At 38.2% G+C, this 20,031-nt stretch overlaps 1 protein-coding gene across 1 annotated transcript; it reads right to left on the bottom strand.

Annotated features, from left to right (window-relative positions):
- Positions 1-9,889: 9,889 nt before the first annotated feature.
- LOC6638707 (protein hairy) lies at positions 9,890-13,102 on the bottom strand. The gene is made up of 3 exons (XM_023178905.2): positions 12,756-13,102; positions 11,373-11,468; positions 9,890-11,236 (listed from the first exon to the last, which is right to left on the bottom strand). The coding sequence occupies exons 1-3, from the start codon at positions 12,852-12,854 to the stop codon at positions 10,289-10,291; spliced, it is 1,143 nt and encodes a 380-aa protein (XP_023034673.1). The 5' UTR covers positions 12,855-13,102; the 3' UTR covers positions 9,890-10,288.
- Between the last annotated feature and the right edge of the window lie 6,929 nt (positions 13,103-20,031).

Below are 20,031 nucleotides of genomic sequence, written 5' to 3'. Positions count from 1 at the left end.
TCGAACTATATATACATACATGCGATATATATATACATATATATGTATATTTGTCCATTACTTACAATGAATATGACCAAAATGACAATAATGACTATGATGATAATCATAATGATGATGATAAAGTTGTTGATGATGGTCCAGTTGGCGTCGCAACGTTTTCGATGTTTCGCACGCTCCAAATGGCAGCGTCAACAAACAATTCGAGGAATAATGTCGGCAGATATGTACATATATAAAACTCACTTTAAATTGAAAACAGAAAACGCAAAGAAAGCATCAGAGGAAAGAGCAAAGAGTGGGAGAAGAAGATGATTGGGTGAGGGGGAGGAGGGACAGTGGGAGGCAACTGGCGCCGCACACGGCCAGGCACGGGACAGGGACAGAGACCGATTCAACGCTTGCTCAGCTCTGGTTAACTCACTTTGCTTGATTAGCAAGGCAATCGATCAATATGAACATACGACTGTCCTCCCAAAAACCTACCAAGCCCTTGCCCCCTCCCCTCCTCCCATCCAGGGGGTGGGCACAAACAAAACTAACACAAAACTGTTGCTCCATTAACACTTTTTATTTAGATGTGCGCGCGCGCGTTTGCCCGCCCTCGTTTTGTCGTGCACTTGGCTTTTTATGTGTTTTTTTTTTATTTTTTTGGGGCGGGGTTCGTTATGATGGTTGGATAGGTGAGTGAGTGAGTGAGTGAGTGAGTGGGTGGTTAGATCGTCAGACGGCATCACTAGTTAAGCAAACAAGTGCTGCTACTCCAATGGAATGAGAATGGGAATGGAATATTCCCACAGTTGCGTCAATGTTGAGCGGCTGCTGCTGCTGCTGCTTCTGCTGTTTGATTTCAATCAAAAAACGCCGCACAAATAAATCACAAACAAAAAAATGTGCCAAGTCAACAACAACAACAACAACACCAAGAAGAGACACCATCATCAGAAAAAAAAAACCTGGTAAACGCCGTGCCAAATTGCAAATATGTATGTGAATGCGAATATTCAGTTGGTCACCCTTTCCATTTCACCGCCGTCGCACAGTGGCTCATTTGCGGAGATTTCCTAGTAAAAATTTTATATAAGATATTCATTTTATCCAGAAAAAAACTGAAAAAAGTGATTGTATCCATGGGTGAAACATAAAAGAGCCCTCGAATGATTCAAATTCCAAATAATTAGATTAGATTTATCTAACCAAAGATGGTTAGAAGAGCAGGATACATTTTTCACCTCAGTTAAACATATATATTCTTGATCAGCGTCAAAAGTTGAGTATAGGCTTTAGAGATCGTCGTTCCATCTGTCCGTCTGTATCAGTGCATTATTCTTCCTCAGTTAAAGAGCTAATCTAATGAAATTTTGTATTTAAGCTCTTCATTATTATAGATAGATCAAGTTTGTAGGGTTCTCAGATCAAAGCATCTACAGCCATAGGAACATTTAGTTTCAGTTTGATAGATAAAAGAATCACTGTGCACTGCAAATTGTCAAAAAAAAAAAAAAAGAAGAAGAGAAAACCCGTAAAGTCAACTGATGAGTGCTAATTTACGGCACAGAGTATCACTCGGGAGTGGGGGGAGTGGGAGTGGGCGTGATAGTCTCTGGCTTTGCCTCTATACATTATCTTGGGAAGACAGTCCTAGCCCCAGCCGAGATGATGATGCTGCTGCTGCTGCTGCTGATGGTGATGATGACGACAACAATGGTGCTAATCAGCTATATAGATATTTACACATTTCATTGTCAGGGCTGAAAATACGTGTTGTGTATTTTTGTTTTTTTTTTTTTTTTTTCATTTTGTTAATGTAAATCATGAAAATTTTCCACTTCCATCTACAAATCGTAATGGCATTTTCCTCTGAAATCAAAAGTTTTAGGCTAAGATTTACGATAGTTAATAAAGAACCATTCCAAGTCGGCGGCACATCAATGCCCGAGATAAGGTCCCCACTATAAGTGAAAGATAGTGAAATCCAATGGCTTTAGCGACTTAGAACAGCATTTTTTGAAGTATGTAATCTAATTTTAATATAAGTACTTATTTTTACCTACTTGGTTGCTTAGTCAGAAACGAGAACTTTGTCAATCTTGAATAAATAGCATTAAGTGCTTATTAAGAAAGTTGCTGGAGCTATTTTAACGTAAATTTATTCATTTATAAGCAGCCAAATTTAAATTCATTTGGCAAAAACACCAGCTAAAATCATTTGAGAATTTTAAATGCAAAAATTTGGTTATAACTAGTGATGGCATTAAGCTATTATCGGTTATTTTTCTCAGGATTATAATTTAATTGTATCGAAAAATGTATTTAGATCAATAATCGCCCATGGTATATAATATTTTTAAGCCCATGCTTTGAAAATATATATTTCCCAGATGCTAACTTCTTAGTTGCAGTCAAGTGAATTTTTGAGTGAATTTTCCAATCGATATCATTTCAAGTTTAGCAATATTCGAAATTGAAGAAAATTAAAAAAAAGAATCGTCTAATTTATCGATTATTTTTATTCTTCTTCGATAGTGATTTGATTCGATTCAATATTCCATTAATGCCTTTTTGTCTTGCCATCACCCCCCAAGTATAGTACATAACCCAGAATAAATTTTAACAATTTCATCAGAAACCTAAATTTGCGTGACAGAAAACGTGATACGATTCGGGATATGCGTCTCTTTTTTTTGTGTTCTTGGGTATTTCACTTTGTTTCCATTCTTTTTTTTTGTTTTGTTCAATTTTTGTACAAATAAATTTGCTATATTTATATCACTTGTAAGTGGTTTGTTGGTTGCTTGAAATTAAAAAGCAAACAACAGAATTCGAATTACAAAAACCGATAACGGAATCGCCGGAACCTCAAAAAGAGAAGTGGAGGATGCAAAATACCAGAGCAAAGCAAAACTACCGTTCATTTCAAACGAATCCAAATTCTATATAGATTTATTTACATGTATGTATGTACATATAGAGTATAGAGTCCAACCATTAGCTGGATGATGATGTGGTGCCTTTTTGGGCAACTGTTGGCTGGTCACGTGCCGCACAAGGTGATAAGAAGCGCGGTAGCGTAAGCTTTAAGCAAACAATGAATGCTTCATGCCAAGAGTATGGAATACAGCTAGGGATCGAGCTGGAGGAGGAGGAGGCGGAGGCGGAAGAGAAGCCTATCAGTTCCAACGATAGGCTGTGCAAATATATGCTTAGTAGTTGGGCTACTTGTTGTTGTTCTAATTTATGGCGCAGTCTTCATAAAAGTATGAAATGAAAATGAACCTGCTTACCAACCAATTCCCAGCTACCTATCAACCAAGGTATGTAACTGATGTGTAAACTGGGTGAATAAAAATGACTTAGGTTAGTTAGCAATCAGCGGTAGCTGAACAGCTGTCTAACCTTGGGAGTGGCTCAAGTGGCACTTGAACTGCCGCCAGTAAGTTGAATGTCAAAGCCAAAAAAAAATAACTAAACTAAAAAAAACCTGAGTCCGGCTTTTGTCTATGCCAAGCACGCACACGGTTCGGGTCTATGGATGATATTAAAACAACAAACACAACAAACACAATGCAAACGACCTTGAGGGAGGCCAGTTAAACGACTCTCTATGTAACTTAACTGTGCTTAGGTCCACTTTCAGTAAACTTACATATACATTTATATATACATCTATATGTGTGTCAGTAAGTGTGTATACAGAATTCCTAACAGAATTTCAATTCTTTTATTTTTGTTTTGGATTTTGGGGTGGGGAAACCTTGAACCAGGCCAAATAGTTCAACAGCATCTAACATTTCCGAGATCTGTACTCTCATTTCATATGCCAAAAACGCCTCTAATCAAAACGAGCAAAACGAGTTCAATGGCTTTCCTCCCAAAAAAAAAAACCACACACATAAACAATATATATATATTTAACTCAAAAATAAACAAAGCGCAGCGCATTGGGCGCGAGTTAGCTTCATTTTTTTTTTTTCGTGCGGGTGTCAAGAGCAGTCGAACAGCAGTCAACAAATTGTTTTTGTTTTTGTATTTTGTTCGACATAAAGTCATTAAACTTGGCTCGTATTTGACATTGCCAATTGGAAGTGGAAGTGGAAATGGAAGTGGAAGTTGAATAGACAACTGCGAGACAAATGTCTTATTAATACCCTAGATTCATAGTCCATACAAAAGCTGAATGATAGTAGATCTTCATATATCTTTTACATATAGGTAGAATATATTTCCAATTTGTAGGGTCATCCCTTAGCAACTTAACAAAGTGATCCAAAATTTTTGACTTCCAAACCTCAGTGATGGAAAAACTTCAACTTTTGCTTAAAAGATTGAAAATTTGTTCAAGAAAAGTATCTTAAAAAGGGGCTTTATCAACAAATGACTTGTTGTTATTATAAATTAATTAAAACCGATATGCAATTGGTATATATACAATATTCATCCACATTGATCATTATGATCGACATATCTAAAAAGATGAATAACTTTTCTTTTTAAGCACCAAAATTTATTAAGTTTATTGTCAATCTATAAAAAATTCTCGAATTAACGTGCCCAAGCAATCCTCAAGGATCTTCTATGACATTCCCTAAGGAATTTTTTAACGAGATGTTCTCTCCATGTTGGAAAAATAAACTTATAAGAAGTGAAAACTAACTTGATTTTGATAAATTTTAGAATAGTTCGTTGAAATTTTCAGGAAACCGTCACAGATCGTTTCTTGAAGAATTCAAAAGTATATATCGAAATGGAAACAATCACAAAAGCATCTCAGTAATACCTATTACAGGGTATTTCAAAGTGTAACCTGTGTATCATAAAGTGTGCAAACTTTATTTAGCAATAGATTCGCATTCATTTCTTGTCCAGTGCGGTTCGTTCAACTTGTTTATGCGTATTCTTTAAAATACTTAAATGAATGTATGTACTTCCCATTGAAAACTCGAACGACCAACCATCCGTCCGTCCGTCCGTCGATTATCTGAGCCGGCAGAGGGTCTGGTTCGGGGGGTCTCATTTTGATGTTGTTATCTGATTTGGTTTCGGCGAATTGTTTTTTGTTTTGTGGCAGGTTCTACAATTTCTGTGAATGAAATGCCGCATGCCACAGTTGCAGTTCCATGAATTGCTACACGAGTCGTCGTTTAATAAAAACCAAACCAAACAAAAAGAAAAACCCACACACACACACACACAACTTAGTTATCAGCAACAAGCCACAACAACTGATACGCAGACCTTTTTGCCGTTTTGGGGTCATTTGCCAAAGCGAAACGTGACAACTGATGACTGCTAACTGGTAACTGTTGGCATTCCGATGGGTCTCTGAACTAAATTTTAGATCATACATACGTCTATATAGCCTCCATAAAGTTTTTTTGTTTGGCCCTGAGTTATTCCCCATGCTGCAAGTTCTCTGCATATCAGATGTTTTGTTTTCTCTAATTTCGATTTCATTTGGGCGCAACTGTAACAAATTTTTGGGGCGACACCAATTGGAGGATTACAAGCAGAACCATGCCAGACGAGCTTGCTGCCTTTGGTGGACTGACTGATCGTTTGCGGTATGCAGACATCACACACAGAGACCTACATACATGCACACACACACACACACACACATACGTACAAACATAGCATAAAAATTGCAATTTGCATGGAAGTTAACTTTGGGTTTATTTCTTTTGCACTTTTCCCGTTTCTGTTCTGTTTGCTTTTTCAGAAGCATGCTTGCAATCATGTACAGTATATAAAAATAATAATTATTAAAAGATTTATCCTCTCAAAAACATGATGCAACCCAATTTCAAATTCTACGCGAATGAAAGACGTTCTTTTTGAAACATTAAAAGACTTGTATTGCTTTCTGTCCCAATCTCTTCCACGTTAGAGCTTATCGATGTGTCTATCTCTTGTTCCTGTCGCTTTACATCGACCTTCAAACCACAACAAATGCCAAAGCGATTTTTACTTTGCATATATAATATCAATTAAATGTCTCTACTTTAAAATAAATGCATAGGCCTCTTATATGCATAATTTTGGTTGATTTGTTTCATATTTTATAAAATTTCAAAGTACATTTTTAATGTTCTTTAACATGTTCAGGAGCAGAGTTTACTTTATCCAACTGTTTTTCTATAAAATGTTTTCAATGCATTCCGCCATCCACTGAGAATCTTACACTATTCGATAGATTTTTTATCAATATTTTTAGAATGGAAGACTAAAATTATTATTCTATATTAAAAATATTTCATTTCTGTTTGCCAAGATATATGATTATGTTTCAATAAATAAATTAAGAACCATTTTAATTAAACTAATATAATATTTTTCTTCTTACATTTCAGAGTTAAATCATGCGGTAAGTTTTAGAACTCTAATCTTATATTAAATAGAAACGGTGCCAAGACATACTTATGTAGAGGGTCTTACTAAATCTATTTTAAATAGTAAATAACAAATCTTTCGTCTCTTAACTCATTCTAAAGCACCTTAGGTTAATAATATTTGTTATTTAAATTTGTTTATTCGATTTTTATTGCCAAACAGATTAACTAAAGTATGTGAATAACTTGGAATGGCTTATCAATCAATCAATTTGCTAGTTAATCACCAAAAATTACAATCTTAAAGATAAAAAACAAACAAACAATCGCCATATATGGATTAGTTGGTTATGTAAAATATTAACATAAATAGCAAAAACCTGTTAATTGTTATTAAATATCATGAAAAAGAAAAAACCGAAGAAGAGAAGCATAAACCATCGATGAGTCATTCTCGGATATTATTTGTGCCTTTTTTTAGAGACAGTTTTGTGGGTACTTTTTATTTTCCTTTTGCCCACACTTTGGACCTATGCTAGAGTGGGCTGGGGGAGGTGACGGATGAATGTTTAAATTAATGAATGAATCATCATGCCTTTGGCGTACAAAAAACAAAAGAAAAGGTGTCCGGTTTACAAAAACCCGCCACCCTTTCAATGACTAACGGATATCCGAGTGCAACATTTCTTCAGCTCAGAATATTCTAGAGGTTGTTTTTGCTATTACTATCACTTTTTTACTCTGTCTCTCTTTCTCTGAACGCCGCGCACGACTCGTTTATGATCATGTTTTTTTTTTCTTTATTTTTTATATTTTTTATCGCAGACATGACGACGCTTCTCTCTTCTGGGTGTGTGTGTATGTGTGTAGATCACTTACACTTACTCGAGTCATAGCCAAGTTAGCTGGAATAAGTTACAAGGCAATGCAATTACCTCTCAGATGTTACCAGTTTTCCGCCAACTGTGTCACAAACAGACTGAGAGACGGAGAGACAGGCAAACTTTTCATTTATTTTTTGCATTTGTTGCACTAGTTTGATTCATTCAAGGGAGAAAAAAACAAATTTTCATTTCTATTTTATTATTTTATGAGCATGATGAAGTACTTTTTCGTTGTTTTTGTTGATGATGTTGTTGTTCTTGTTATTGGCTTGTTGCCTGGGTCGGCTGATGGCAGACTTCGCGGAAACTTTTGTCACGAGCAAATATGGCTAATTGCCTGTGGGGGGATTTGCTTAGATTAGAGTTTGGAAAAACAATCTACATAGTACACATTTTGTGGGCGTGACTCCATTTAACTCGTTTTGTATATCACAAACACACAAATACACAAATACATAATGGAATATTACAGATTTCTGACGGCATTTCAGAGTTCCACTTAAGTGTCATGCATCATGAGTTAAACTAGTGCACTTGCATTTAACGGTTAACAAGTATATTCTGGTTTTAACTTGAAGAAGTTTGAACATCTATTTAAGGTCACTTAAACTGCATTTAGCAAAATAAATGTTCTAGCATCTTCCTAAACTAAGTGAGTAAGACTAATTTATATATTATCTATATCATCTCTCCAACTTTAGTTTGAAATTTCCACAAAGTAGTTAGATACAACATGTCGTATGAGTAATATTTTTCTATGCCAAACACTTTTATGGGGTTTTCTTTAAAATGTATCCTTGACTAAAGTATTTACTGTTTATGCAAGGTTTTGAATGAAACCCCAATTGGGAATTTATGTTATATTTTTTTCGTATCTACACTTTGTTTGGCCGGGGGAAGGGGACTCCCAAATGATAAGCTTTATTCAAATTGCTAAAGTGTTTTATATGATGAAATATAAAATACATTCATCATCAATTTCATTTCTGTATCTTATGTTTCATCATTTAACATATATTTTAGCTTAGCTTGATTTGCGGTTTTCTTTTGATATAATTAAATATCTTTTACTTTATTTTGCTTACCTTTGAGCCCTATTGATGCTCTGTAAAAGTATTTTTGGAAGATCTTGAGTATCTTTAAAGTGCTTAGCTCAGTTGAAAATAGAGTCGAAAATAATAGTGCCTGATTCGGTTAGTTTTTCTTTAAGAATTTCATAATCTAATTACAGAATATTTTGAAATATGCACAGACGAGACGAGTATTAAGTGGAAGAACAAAGGAAATCAAACCCCATACCAAACCATTTATGGTTATCAAAACATATATATATATGTATGTATGTATATATATTTTGTTTTGTTATTGTCGCTATTTAGTATGGAATAATAATAAGTATACACATACATATATTGTTCTTATCTTGAGAACCCGTGCATTTCAGTCTGGAAAGGCAATTGCGGATGTGGGAATGGAAGTCATGTGAATGTCAACTTCCTTTTCGAGCGAAACGACATGAAGCGAGCCTCCTTCGCTCACATTGCAGAAATATTTTATCGATCGAGCAATAATTTCACAACGAATCATATAAATTGCGGTTTAAGGGGCCATATTTATTTAAGATTTTCGCACCTGATGATTTATGATTTTGCTAATTTTATGAATGTGTCGAGACAGAGGCAAGTCTCTTGCTAATTTCCCATAGACACACACACACATACACACACATCATGTGTGTGTGTGTGTATGAGTTTGGCCCCACTTTATTGCTGTCTGCTTGCATTTAACCCCAATCCCAGTCCCTTTCAAGGCTTTCTCCTCATCATCAGCAAAGAAAGAAAGAAAGAAAGAAAAAACTCATTTTTGCGTATTTTTAGTAAAATTTTGAAATTTTATTCTTTTTGTGTTTTTTTTTTTGTTGTTTTCTTTTTTTTTTTTAGTATGTTGTTTGTTTGTTTTGTTGATTGTTTTGTTGCTTTTTTGATTCTTTTTTTTTTATATTATTTTCTTGTTTTTGTTTATCAAATTCTTATAAATTTTTTTTGCTTGTTCCTTAGACGCTCATTATGTTGACTATATCACGTGGCCTTATAACTAGTTGGTAATTGTTTATATGTTTTTGTTTATAAATAGATTTTTTGTGTTGTTTTTGCTTTTTTGCAGAATATTGTGTGTTTTTTGTTTTGTTTCTTTTCACATTGACTTAAAAAAAAGCAAGAGAAAACCCTAAGCGGCTTATCATTATTAAATTTATATGTATATGTATATAGATAGATAAGTAAAAAAAAAAAAAATTGTTTAAGAAAACCTAAATTTAAATGGAGATATTTATGTATCTATGCATGTATTGTGTTTTGGGTTTGTTTTGTTTTTGTTTTTGATTTACTTTTTCAAAAAAAGTTTTCAGCGCTTAGTTTGTGGAAGACTTTTGCTGTTTTGCTGTTATATATATATATATATGTATGTCTATATATACATGGATATACTATGGAGATTTCTAGTTTTTCTCCCTTATTTCTCTCTCTCTCTCTCATTCCGTTTAATACATGATACATGAGGCAATTCAACACCAAGTACTCTTGGATTGAGGTAGTTTGGCGATGTTAAAAAAAAAAAAAAAAAAAAAATACCTTTTCAAATGATTTACATAATAATAATAATAAATAAATTATAACAATTTGTTTTTCTGTGTGTAATGGATTTTTGTTTTGTGTTTGAATGAAAGTCTTTCAGCTCACTAAGAGTTGGTTTTAAGGTAAACTCAGAGTGAAATGTTTTCAGACCATGAAGGATTTTTCGCATGTTTCAAAGCACTTCAAAACAACATTTGCGTTATCCTGGCGAAATGATGTGAAATGTCTCTGCGCATGCTCCCAACGCCTGCGCATATAGAGGGATGAGAAATGAGTGTGTAGGTGTGTTTGTGTGTGCGTGTGTGTATGCAACGCCCATCAGTCTTAAAGCGGGAGATTCCATATTGAGCCTTCTGTATTACCATTGGATGTGGATGGACTCGATTTTCATTTATGTGTGTGTGTGTGTGTACGTGTGTGCGTGTGTGTTTGTTTTGTTGGTTTACCAAGGCCTCCAGGGCTGCTCCTCCTCCTTGATTTGTTTCTTAATGACCAGCGACAATGGCTGCTGCTCCATGGGGACACGCTGGATGACCGATGGCTTAATATCCATTGGCTCATATGACGAATTGGCCGGACTGGGTGGTGCATAATGATGCTGATGCTGATGCTGCTGATGTAGATGATGGTGATGATGATGATGGCTGCTGTTGCTAATAATGCTGCTGCTGCTGCTGCTACTGGGCGCTGATTCATAACCGGCCGATGAATGTGAGCTGGCTGATCCTGTGCTGGCTGTTCGCTGTGGTATTGCCACCAACATGGGTGGTTGTTGCTGCTGTTGCTGTTGAGCCACAACTACTGCTGCTGCTGCTGCCGCTGCTACTGCCAATTGTTGTTGCTGCTGCTGCTGTTGTTGCTGTTGCTGCTGTTGCTGTTGTTGTTGTTGTGGCAGACTTTGGGGTAATACCAGGGCAATACTGCCATTTGGCAATTTAGTAGGAATCACTTGCATGCCATTGGATAAAAAATAACCATTGGCATTTTGCTGAATCTGTCCAAAGAGATAGGGGGCCGCTGCTGCTGCCGCTGTTTGTGGCTGCTGTTGGGCCAATTCCTGTTCAGGTGAACTTGGTGGCGAGGGCAACATTTGGGCGTGTATCGATTGCTGACTGGCTGCTTGCTGTTGACGCTGCTGATGATGCAGTTCCGTCTTGACGCCATTGATGCAGCTGCTCAGATGTTGCAACAGACGACGACGCTGGGCAGGCTCAATGCCTGGGAAACGGCTAACCTCATTGACACAATCGGCAAATCCGGCTTTGAATTTATTGATAATCTTTGGATCGGCAGCCTGTTGCATGGCAGCCTGTTGGCGTTGCAATTCTTGCAAATGTTTAACTGTTTTCTCCAAAATGTCAGCCTTCTCCAATTTAGAATGACGAGCCGGCTAAAAGTATACAAAAAATAAATAAAATAAATTATTAGTAAATTGTCAATTAAATGGATTTAAAGAAAATGTTTATTCAAACATTTACAAGTTGTTTTTTTTTTGTTCGTTTCTTATTGTTGTTGTGGATACTTACGTCTTTTTTGGTGGCATCCAAAATCAGAGTCTTTAGCTCATTGAGGCAATTGTTAATACGAGCGCGTCGGCGTTTTTCCATAATTGGTTTGTTCGACTGTAAAGCAAAAGAAAAAATTGAAGATTAGTCACAGTTGTTTCTTTTTTTTTTTTTTGCATAGCTAATTTGACCTCATGCAGCGACCCAAAAATAAAAGGAAGCTGCATGGGTCTTTAATTGGACACACACACAGAAAGATAGATAGAGAGACAGAGAGAGAGAGGGAAAGATGATTGGGTGGGAAGGAGGAAGGAGAAGGCTAACTGACTGACTGACTGGCTGGCTAGCTGGCTGGCTGGCTGGTGGCCAAATTTAGTTGAACGGCGCGTGCTCTATTTATAAATGTTCTCATGCATAGAGTGGGTTAAAAATAGTTTGGCGGTTGCTTATAAATTACAGCCGCAACGAGCCATTCAAGCTAAAAATAACAAAGAACGAAATAATAAAAAAAAAAAAAAAATAGATATAGATTTATATATATATATAGATATATACCCCACCAGGTACAACAACAAGGTCATTGCAAGAAAATTCGAAATTCAAATACGCAAATAGCAAAATGTCTAATTTGTGTGTAATTTAATTTTGCGTTTATTTTTTCATTTTTTCTCATGTTCTGGCCAAATTTGGTGCATGCCGCCCGCGTTCAAGCTGCTGCTGCGGCTGCTGTCGCAAGTGCGTGGTATGATTTTGGTTGCCAAAAACGGTAAAATCAACACTAGCAACGCCGATGACCGACAATTGCAGCGATCGACCGACCACGCGACGCACGCGCCAAGTGGTGGTAGCTGTTTTTGGATGCCTTGTCAAGTTGGTGGGCAGAGTTAACCAAAAAAATAAAGAAAAAAAATCCAAATTGGGTGGCTCTGGCGGCTCATGGCACTCTGAATGAATGACTGACTGACTGGCTGAATGAATGAATGAATGAAGCAATGTGCCACCAACGCCGGACGCAAATAAATTTGCTTTGTGTTGGCGAGCCGACGGGCTTTCTATATGGTCTCTGCCATGTGGGAGACGACCACGACGACGACAACGACGAGTCGAGTGAGACACATGTACATATTTACTACATGTGGCCAAAAAGGAAATGCATTTGGGCAGCGGGATTGATTGGGCTCAACTGTGGGCGATTCCCATGTGTGTGTGGACAAGTGGGAGATGTAAAAATGTTTCGAAAAAAAATTCTTGTAGGTGTTGAATATGTTGGTGTTTTTTTTTTCTTTGGAGTGAAAAGTTTTCTAGATTGCGCCAAGGGAATAGTTCTCTCTGTGTTTTTGTGTAGTCCATGTTTTTTTTTTGGGATTTTTTAGTTTTTTTTTTTTTTGGTTTTTGAACACTTACCCGACGATCACTTTTGAGCGGCGTCTCCTTTAGCTGGGTGGGCACTACGGCCGTACCCAAGACATTTGTCATATTGGCTGCTGTTACGCCGGTAACCATTTCGGCTAAATATTCTTTGTTGAGTTTAAGACACAGTTTTATATTTTCTTCACTTGGCAGCAAATTTTTAAATTTGCCGCTAAACACTTCTCCAGAGAGTTTATATTCTGTTTTGTTGCTTTCTGCTTTTTGCAATTGTTTGTTTAGTTGTTTCACTTGAATTGTTTTTTTATTCACTTTCGCGTTTTGGTTTCACAAAAACTACGTTAAAAATGTTTTTGCTTGCAACCAAAAAAAAAAAATAATGTAAAAAAAAAAACGTTTCAGTGATAAATCAATTTTTTGTTTGTCGAATTGATTTTTGTTGAGTTTCTGTCTCTTATTCTTGCTTTCTGTAGTCCCGGAGAGTTCTTGTGGGTTCCGCACGCTACGAGTTTTGGCTTGCGAATGAATGTCGGGTTCTGACTGCAGTGCGGTTAAAAGACCAAAAAAATAAACCGAGCCGAAACCGAAACGATGATGATGGCAAGGCAGGCAGGCAGCCGATCGGATCGTGTATTCGTCGTTCGCTGAGTAAATACTTCAGAGAGAGTGAGAGAGCGAGCGTGTGCTGTGTGTATATGTGTGTTTGTGTGTAGCTGTTGGACGAGCAGACTACCTTATTGCTGGGCTTACAGCAGAAGTCTGACGATTGATCGACAGGTTCGTTGGCTAAATCGCCGCGACGAGACGCGAGCGCGAGCCACACGACCCAGTCAGTCGAAAGAGATACAGATACATTTTGCCTTTGTAGTTGTATAGTGTCTGTGTGGGTTGTTGTCGTCGCCGACGTCGTCGTCGCTGCTACCTGTATGTGCTGTACCTAAGCTAATGCGGCCGCCGCGTTACTCATACGCCCCCTCTGCCCCCCACTATCACTCTCACCCCCCCCCACACACACACACACACACAGACACTCTAACAACGCCAAAACTTCGGGGACATTTCTTCCTTTTTGGAAATATCAAAAAAACCCCTAACAAGAATTTCTGATCTCTAGGTGGGATTCACAAGCGTACAGCAGCAGCAACGACATCAACAGACAAAGAGAGAGAGTGAGGGAGAGAGAGTGTGTGTGTGTGAAAGAGAGAGGTAGAGTGGCTCTGTGGATTGCTGATTCATGCGGCCAATGCGACGACAGCAACAATATCGGTCCCATAGAAGGTGAAAATAGCAGCCGCCGCAGTCGCGCTCTACACGATATGACGCCACCCTAGTGCGACAGGTTCGAATCGGTCTCTCCCTCTCTCACTCTGTGTGTGTGTGTGTGTGTGTGTGTGTGTGTGGATGAATGGTGGGGTCGCTAAACAGTAAACAAGATCACAAGGTTGCCTTGGGGCTGTGCGCACGCCAAGCGGAAGAGACGCAGTCACCACCCCAAAAAAAATAAAAACAAAACCAACAACCGAAAAACCAAAAAACCTAAATGATTAGGGCGCGGACACCTTGTACCTATATATGTATGTAAACTCATTACCCATGCCACTCGCCACAAATGAGTGAAGGTCGCTTGAACAATAATTTTGTGTTTTTTTTCTTTTTTTGATCGATGAAAACGGAATGAAAATGAAATGAAAATGTCCAAGTGTTGTGTCTGATAGAGAGGGGGTGGCGATCGTGCAAGAGGGTAAAAATGGGTATTAGCTTGTCGCCTGGACAAGGCTGCGTGTTATACACGTGCGCCGATCAATGCTTAGATTCACATTAATGGCAACTACGTGGGCAAGTGGCAGTTCACGTTTTTTTTAATTAAAGGCATTGATAAAATCGCCCCCAACAAAGAAAGTAACTCAAGATAAGTGTAATGAGTGCACAAGGATATTTTGGTCAGAGGCTATAAAAATATTACAAGTTATGTGGCTTTATGTGAGAAGGTTGCCCCATGTCTAGAATCGAGAAGAGCCCACAAAAACAGACGACGACGACGACGACGGACGTCGACAACACCTTCGCGTTCCAATTACAATTTGGCAGCCGATCAAAAGGCGGCCCGCCCGCGGTCAGCATATACATATTGCGGTGGCGGCAACGACAGAGGCAGTGGTGCTGGTGCCTGATGCTGCTGCTGGTGGTGGTGGTGGTGGCGGCACTTGTGCATGCCAATTTAATTGCACAGCGACCGAGAGAGACAAAAAAAAAACGTTGGCGGCGTTTACATCATGCTGGTTGGCCAAAAACAGCCAAAGGTGTGGATGTATCTCACCACCAGCACCACCACCACCACCAACAACAACAACAACAACTACAACAAACCGTGCGGTGTGGTTGCCTCTTGCCTCAACGCCCAATTTGATGCCCAATTCTTGTTGTTGGCGCGCCTGATCACATGCAGCGTCGAAAATAAACTGTGGCAAAAATTTATAGTCAAGAAAACAAAAACAGCAAAAAAAAAAAAAATGAGAAGGAAAAAAAAATCAAGACAAAAATGTGCGCATTGCTAATTGCGTCTAAATTTAGCCAGATCCCCATAGTAGAGCAGAGCAAAGCAGAGGCATGTTAAGCCCAGCCGCTGTTAATGGTCGTTGGGTGATCTAACAGTGGCAGCGACGCCCACGCGCCAAAAAGCAATGCTCCCATGCTATGCTGCGGTAACCAGTGTCCATGTAACTAAAAATAACAGTGGAAACGGCGTCAGCCGACAACCAACAGAATAGACATAGAGAGAGAGAGAGAGAGAGAGCGAAAGAGCACACCCTTGCACGAAAGGGTTACATTAGTTGTGATTAAAAGTTTAAATCTCTCCCATTGACTCTCTAGGAACTATCACTGGATAGGGTATTGCCAAATTCGTCAATACTTCTGAGACTAATGTATGTATATATCTGCGCGCGACTCTCGCGCATTAAAATGCCATAAAAATCGCCAACGCGCGTTTTGATTTTATTTTTTGCTTTTTGAAAATGCGCGCGCCATTTGGCTGCAAAAAGCAATGCGAATGCGATCAATTGATGTTCTTCCCGCTGTTGGTGCACTTAATGGCGCTGTACATTTTGGCAAACCAGTCACAGAACACAGATGGATGGGAGTGGGGCGCAAGGGAGAGGGGTTAGGAAGATACAGACACACATTTCTTCCCCCACATATTTCTCGTTGTTGTTGTTGTTGTTATTATTGTTATTGTGCAAAGTATTTTATTACTCATTAACGTAACGACGCATTTTGGGCCAACGGGCCGAATTCTCTACCTCTCTCTCTCTCTCTCTCGGCCTCTGTGATTTTTACCTCGTCTTTTTTTACCTTGCCCATAAGATGAGAAATCAACAGCAACAAGAGCGAAAGGAGAAGAGGGATGAGAAATGAAGGGTAGTGGGTTGGGCCGAGGGGGTCGCTTATTTTCAGCACAAACGTCAGCAGCAAACCGACGACAGACATTCTAAATTTAGCAACAGGTAAAAAGTTGCAAAAATAATATTGTTTTGTTCTTTTTAGAACTTTGTGTTGTTTTTTTTTTCTTCTTCCCCCTTTTAATTTTTCTGGGTTTGGGTGTGTGCAGATATTGGGTGTTTTTTTTTTGTATACGAAAAACAAACTTTTTTGATAAGAGGTGAATGATGAACTTGTTTTTTATTACCCTTAATTTATGTACTAACGGTTTAAAAGCCAAACAATATTTCCTTTAAACAAACTTTTCCATTGCAATTAAATTTACTACAGAAATATAACAAAGAATTTCATTGCAACTATTTCTGGGTCGTTCTTGGTCGATAGCTTTGAGAAACTCATTCAGCAATTTCACTAAGGAAAGTCAAAGGGAACTGCATCAGTTCAGTTTAAGATCAAAGCATGAAAAGTATTTAATAGTTTATAATTTGAACTCACTTATTCTTATCCCCCAAATCGAATTTTAATCCCCGAAACTGCCCAAAATTGTATATCCACTATTCTCCTACCAAAATGATGGCAAAGATTTTGCCACTGTCAGTTACAGTATTTGCTTCGACTCAATATGTTTCCAAAAGATTTTTTAAAGTTTGAAAAACTTAAATTAAAGGAACTCTCAGTCTCTTCAGTATCATGGTCATTGTTACTGAAACAATCAATGTCACACTCATACCCTGGATATGCTTTTAGGAATTTTTAATAGCGCTTTCATTGCCACTTTTTAAGAGCTTAAGTTGTTAATTATAAAGAAATGCCAAAGTGCCTTAAATAACTACAGAAATCAGAAAAGAAACCCTTGAACAAAGTTATGGTAATGACAGTAGATGTAACTAAGATCTGTATTATCCCTTGCATCCCCCTTCTCAATGTCCGATAATCAAGGGCTTAACTCGAGGCTAAAATTTCCCAAAAATGCAAAAAGAACTTGACTTTTCGACTCTTCTTTTGTGGATCGATTGGTTTTTGGGGTGGATAAAATCCTGCATGACAGTCACGACTTAGAAAGTCAAAACAGCGGGCATATTTTGTGTAAATATTGAAAGGTTTTTCTGGCAAAAACAGTAGCAATGTCTGTGTACCACCCCCAAATTCTCAATTCCAACCAATACAATCGAATCGAAAAGCCAATCCTTTCGCTGGAAGTCAAATGCAAGCAAATTTAACCATTTTTCGGTAGTCAGTTAGGGCCTTTAGCAGTAACAACGCCCCCGTTACGTTTACGGGGCAAAACGAAAGGATTTAGCCCGGGGCTTTTGGATGCGACCGCGTTAATTAAATCGCTTTAGACACGCACTGAGCGTGGCCGCAATCATAGGCGAAAGGGTACCGAAAGGATTAACAGAGCAGCAGAGGAACAGTAGTTGGTGGTGATGGTGGCCACAGGTATCGCGGGTTTCTATTAACAGGATGATCATGCACATCAAAGGGCTAAAACCACACACCCATAAAACTGAACGTGCAACAATACTAAACGCGTGTGTGCAACCAAAAACGGACTTGAAGGATGCTCACAGACAGATAGCCCAAGCCGACCTTAGCCCGTTCATCAACTCTTCTGTTTGAATGTTGTATGTATGTATATACCCCGTTTGGGCCGTTTTTCAGTTTTATTATCTATGCTATACCCTTTGGCTGGCTGCTTTTTACCTAGGAGTCGGTGTAGATGTCGGTGTCGAAGTCCGTGACGTGTTTGTTTATTTGCCATAAAAGGATTATGGGCGTGGGTTCAGGTAAAGGCTACCAGTAGGGTTACACCGCACGCCCGCGGGTTTCAAAAGTTAACCCGTTCAACGTATCTAAACATCTCACTTTTCTCTCGCACTATCTCTTTTCAACTGGCTATCTATCTTTCTCTGATTATCTTCTTTTATTTAGTATTTACTTCCTGGTATTTATGTGTTATTTTTCCTGTTTTTTTTTTTTTTTTTGCCAACAACTCATCAATTTTTCACTAAAAAAGTCAACTGCAAATCATAAAAAATAAAGAAAAGAAAAGGTTTTAACTTTTTCTCTCTTCTCTCGGGTTGCATGGTATTGCGTAAAAAACTGACGCATTTCCCAAGAAAATTGCAAAAAAAAAAAAAGTACGAAATTGCATAAAAAAGTGATTCTTTGCCAAACAAATATTTACGAGTTCGTCTAAAAAATAGGAGAAGATAGAAAAAAAAACAAAAATCGCGACTCCTTAGAGATTCAAGGTGAGGATGGATGGGTAGATGGTTGGTTCGATGGTTGGTTGGTTGGATGGATGGGTTCGCAGCATGCAGAAGGATTTTATGGTTTTATTTAGGGTTATTTACGGTACACACACACACACACTCAGAGAGAGCTAGAGGCCTTTTCCATCTCTTTCTTCAATGTCAAATCAATTGGCGTGCAAACGTCAACTCGTCAGCGCGTCAATGTGAGGATTGAAGATACAGGTAAAGACATCACACAGTAGAGAAAGGGAAAGAGTGGAAAGAGTTCTGCTTGCTTACCTAGTACGAGTCTCGCGCCGAGACGAGAAAGAGGTTTTCGGGTAGAGTTTAGAGTTTCCACGGATTAGGCTGAGGCTGAGGCTGTGTGGCTGGCTGGGTTGGTTGAATTTTTATGATCCAAACGCTAATGTCTTGCATGTCCTTGATGAGCCATCGGTGATCGGCTGCCTGATTCGCAAAGAGTTTTACGACACGCACACGAAACACACTCAGAGAGAGAGAGTGAGAGAGAGAGAGAGAGAGGGGGAGAGGATGCATCGGTTGAATCCTTGCCAATTTCCGGGAATATTATTTGCGTGGCTAACTGTTTTGCGGCAAATGATGCCGCCAGCCAACGCCAGAGGGCGATGGATGCATAAATCCATCCTCAAAGCAGCCGCCTAATTCGCCTCTTTTTTTTTTGGCCAAAAACCTATCGAGTTAATTTGGGACTGGACTAATTTGCTTCCCCCTTCTCTCAGTCTCTCTCCATCTCTTTAACAGCTAATGATTGCCTGCTCACCGTTAGATAGTCTGACTAACTGCTAACCACATAACTACATATATAACTAACTAACTGACTAACAGCAGCTGCTGCTGCTGCTTCTTCTTTTTGGGTAATCTACATACATAAATATTTAACTAATGACAGGATGTGTTTACTCTGGCATAGTTCGATCGCTTCGATCGCTTCAAAATTAATAGCAACAACATAAAGAGAGAAATAAAAAAGGCCAACAAAAAAATCAGTTCCCACCGATTTCCTTTTGGCTGAGTGGGCGTTCTGTTTGGTAGCTGGAACAAAAATGCAAAAATGCCATTAAAAATCAAAAAGCAACAACAACAACAAAAAAAAACAATGCTGAACTGCAGTCATGTACGAGAAGTAGTATATAGATCGTTGAGGTGCTAAAAATGTTTTACGAGTCTCAACAAATCGTGACCAGACCCCAGGATCGATACCAGACCCAGGCAAATGTTGCAATGCTTCCTCAGATTGAACTGAGACAGCAAAGCACCATCTGAGGACAGGACAGGACAGCAGGAGAAGGTGTTGAGCGTATAAAAAACGCAGTGAAAACAACCAACAACAACCAAGAATCGATCATGGAAATATTAATATATTAATAAACGAATTTATAATGCCCTGCAAAATCTATTCACAATTTATTTAACTTTGCTTTGATATTGTTTCTTCATGTTTCTTACTGAAGATAAAGAAGATATATATATCTTCGAACTTATCTTACGATGTAGATGTATATATAGCTTAAATTATCCTTTGCATACTTCTATTTAGTAAATTTTTCTTAATACAATATTTACTTCAAAAAGTTCTTCTTGTTTGTATTTGGTGA

Source organism: Drosophila willistoni (assembly GCF_018902025.1).
Source record: "Drosophila willistoni isolate 14030-0811.24 chromosome XR unlocalized genomic scaffold, UCI_dwil_1.1 Seg144, whole genome shotgun sequence".
Classification (NCBI taxonomy): Eukaryota; Metazoa; Arthropoda; class Insecta; order Diptera; family Drosophilidae; genus Drosophila; species Drosophila willistoni.
Note: the sequence above shows the minus strand (reverse complement) of the source record. Positions and strands in the feature narration are given on the sequence as shown.

Coding starts and splice junctions, on each gene's coding strand:
- LOC6638707 (XM_023178905.2), bottom strand. CDS start 12,854: ATGGTTACCGGCGTAACAGCAGCCAATATGACAAATGTCTTGGGTACG. Junction 11,469..12,755: donor CGCTCAAAAGTGATCGTCGG/GTAAGTGTTCAA, acceptor TTTGCTTTACAG/TCGAACAAACCAATTATGGA. Junction 11,237..11,372: donor TGGATGCCACCAAAAAAGAC/GTAAGTATCCAC, acceptor GTATACTTTTAG/CCGGCTCGTCATTCTAAATT.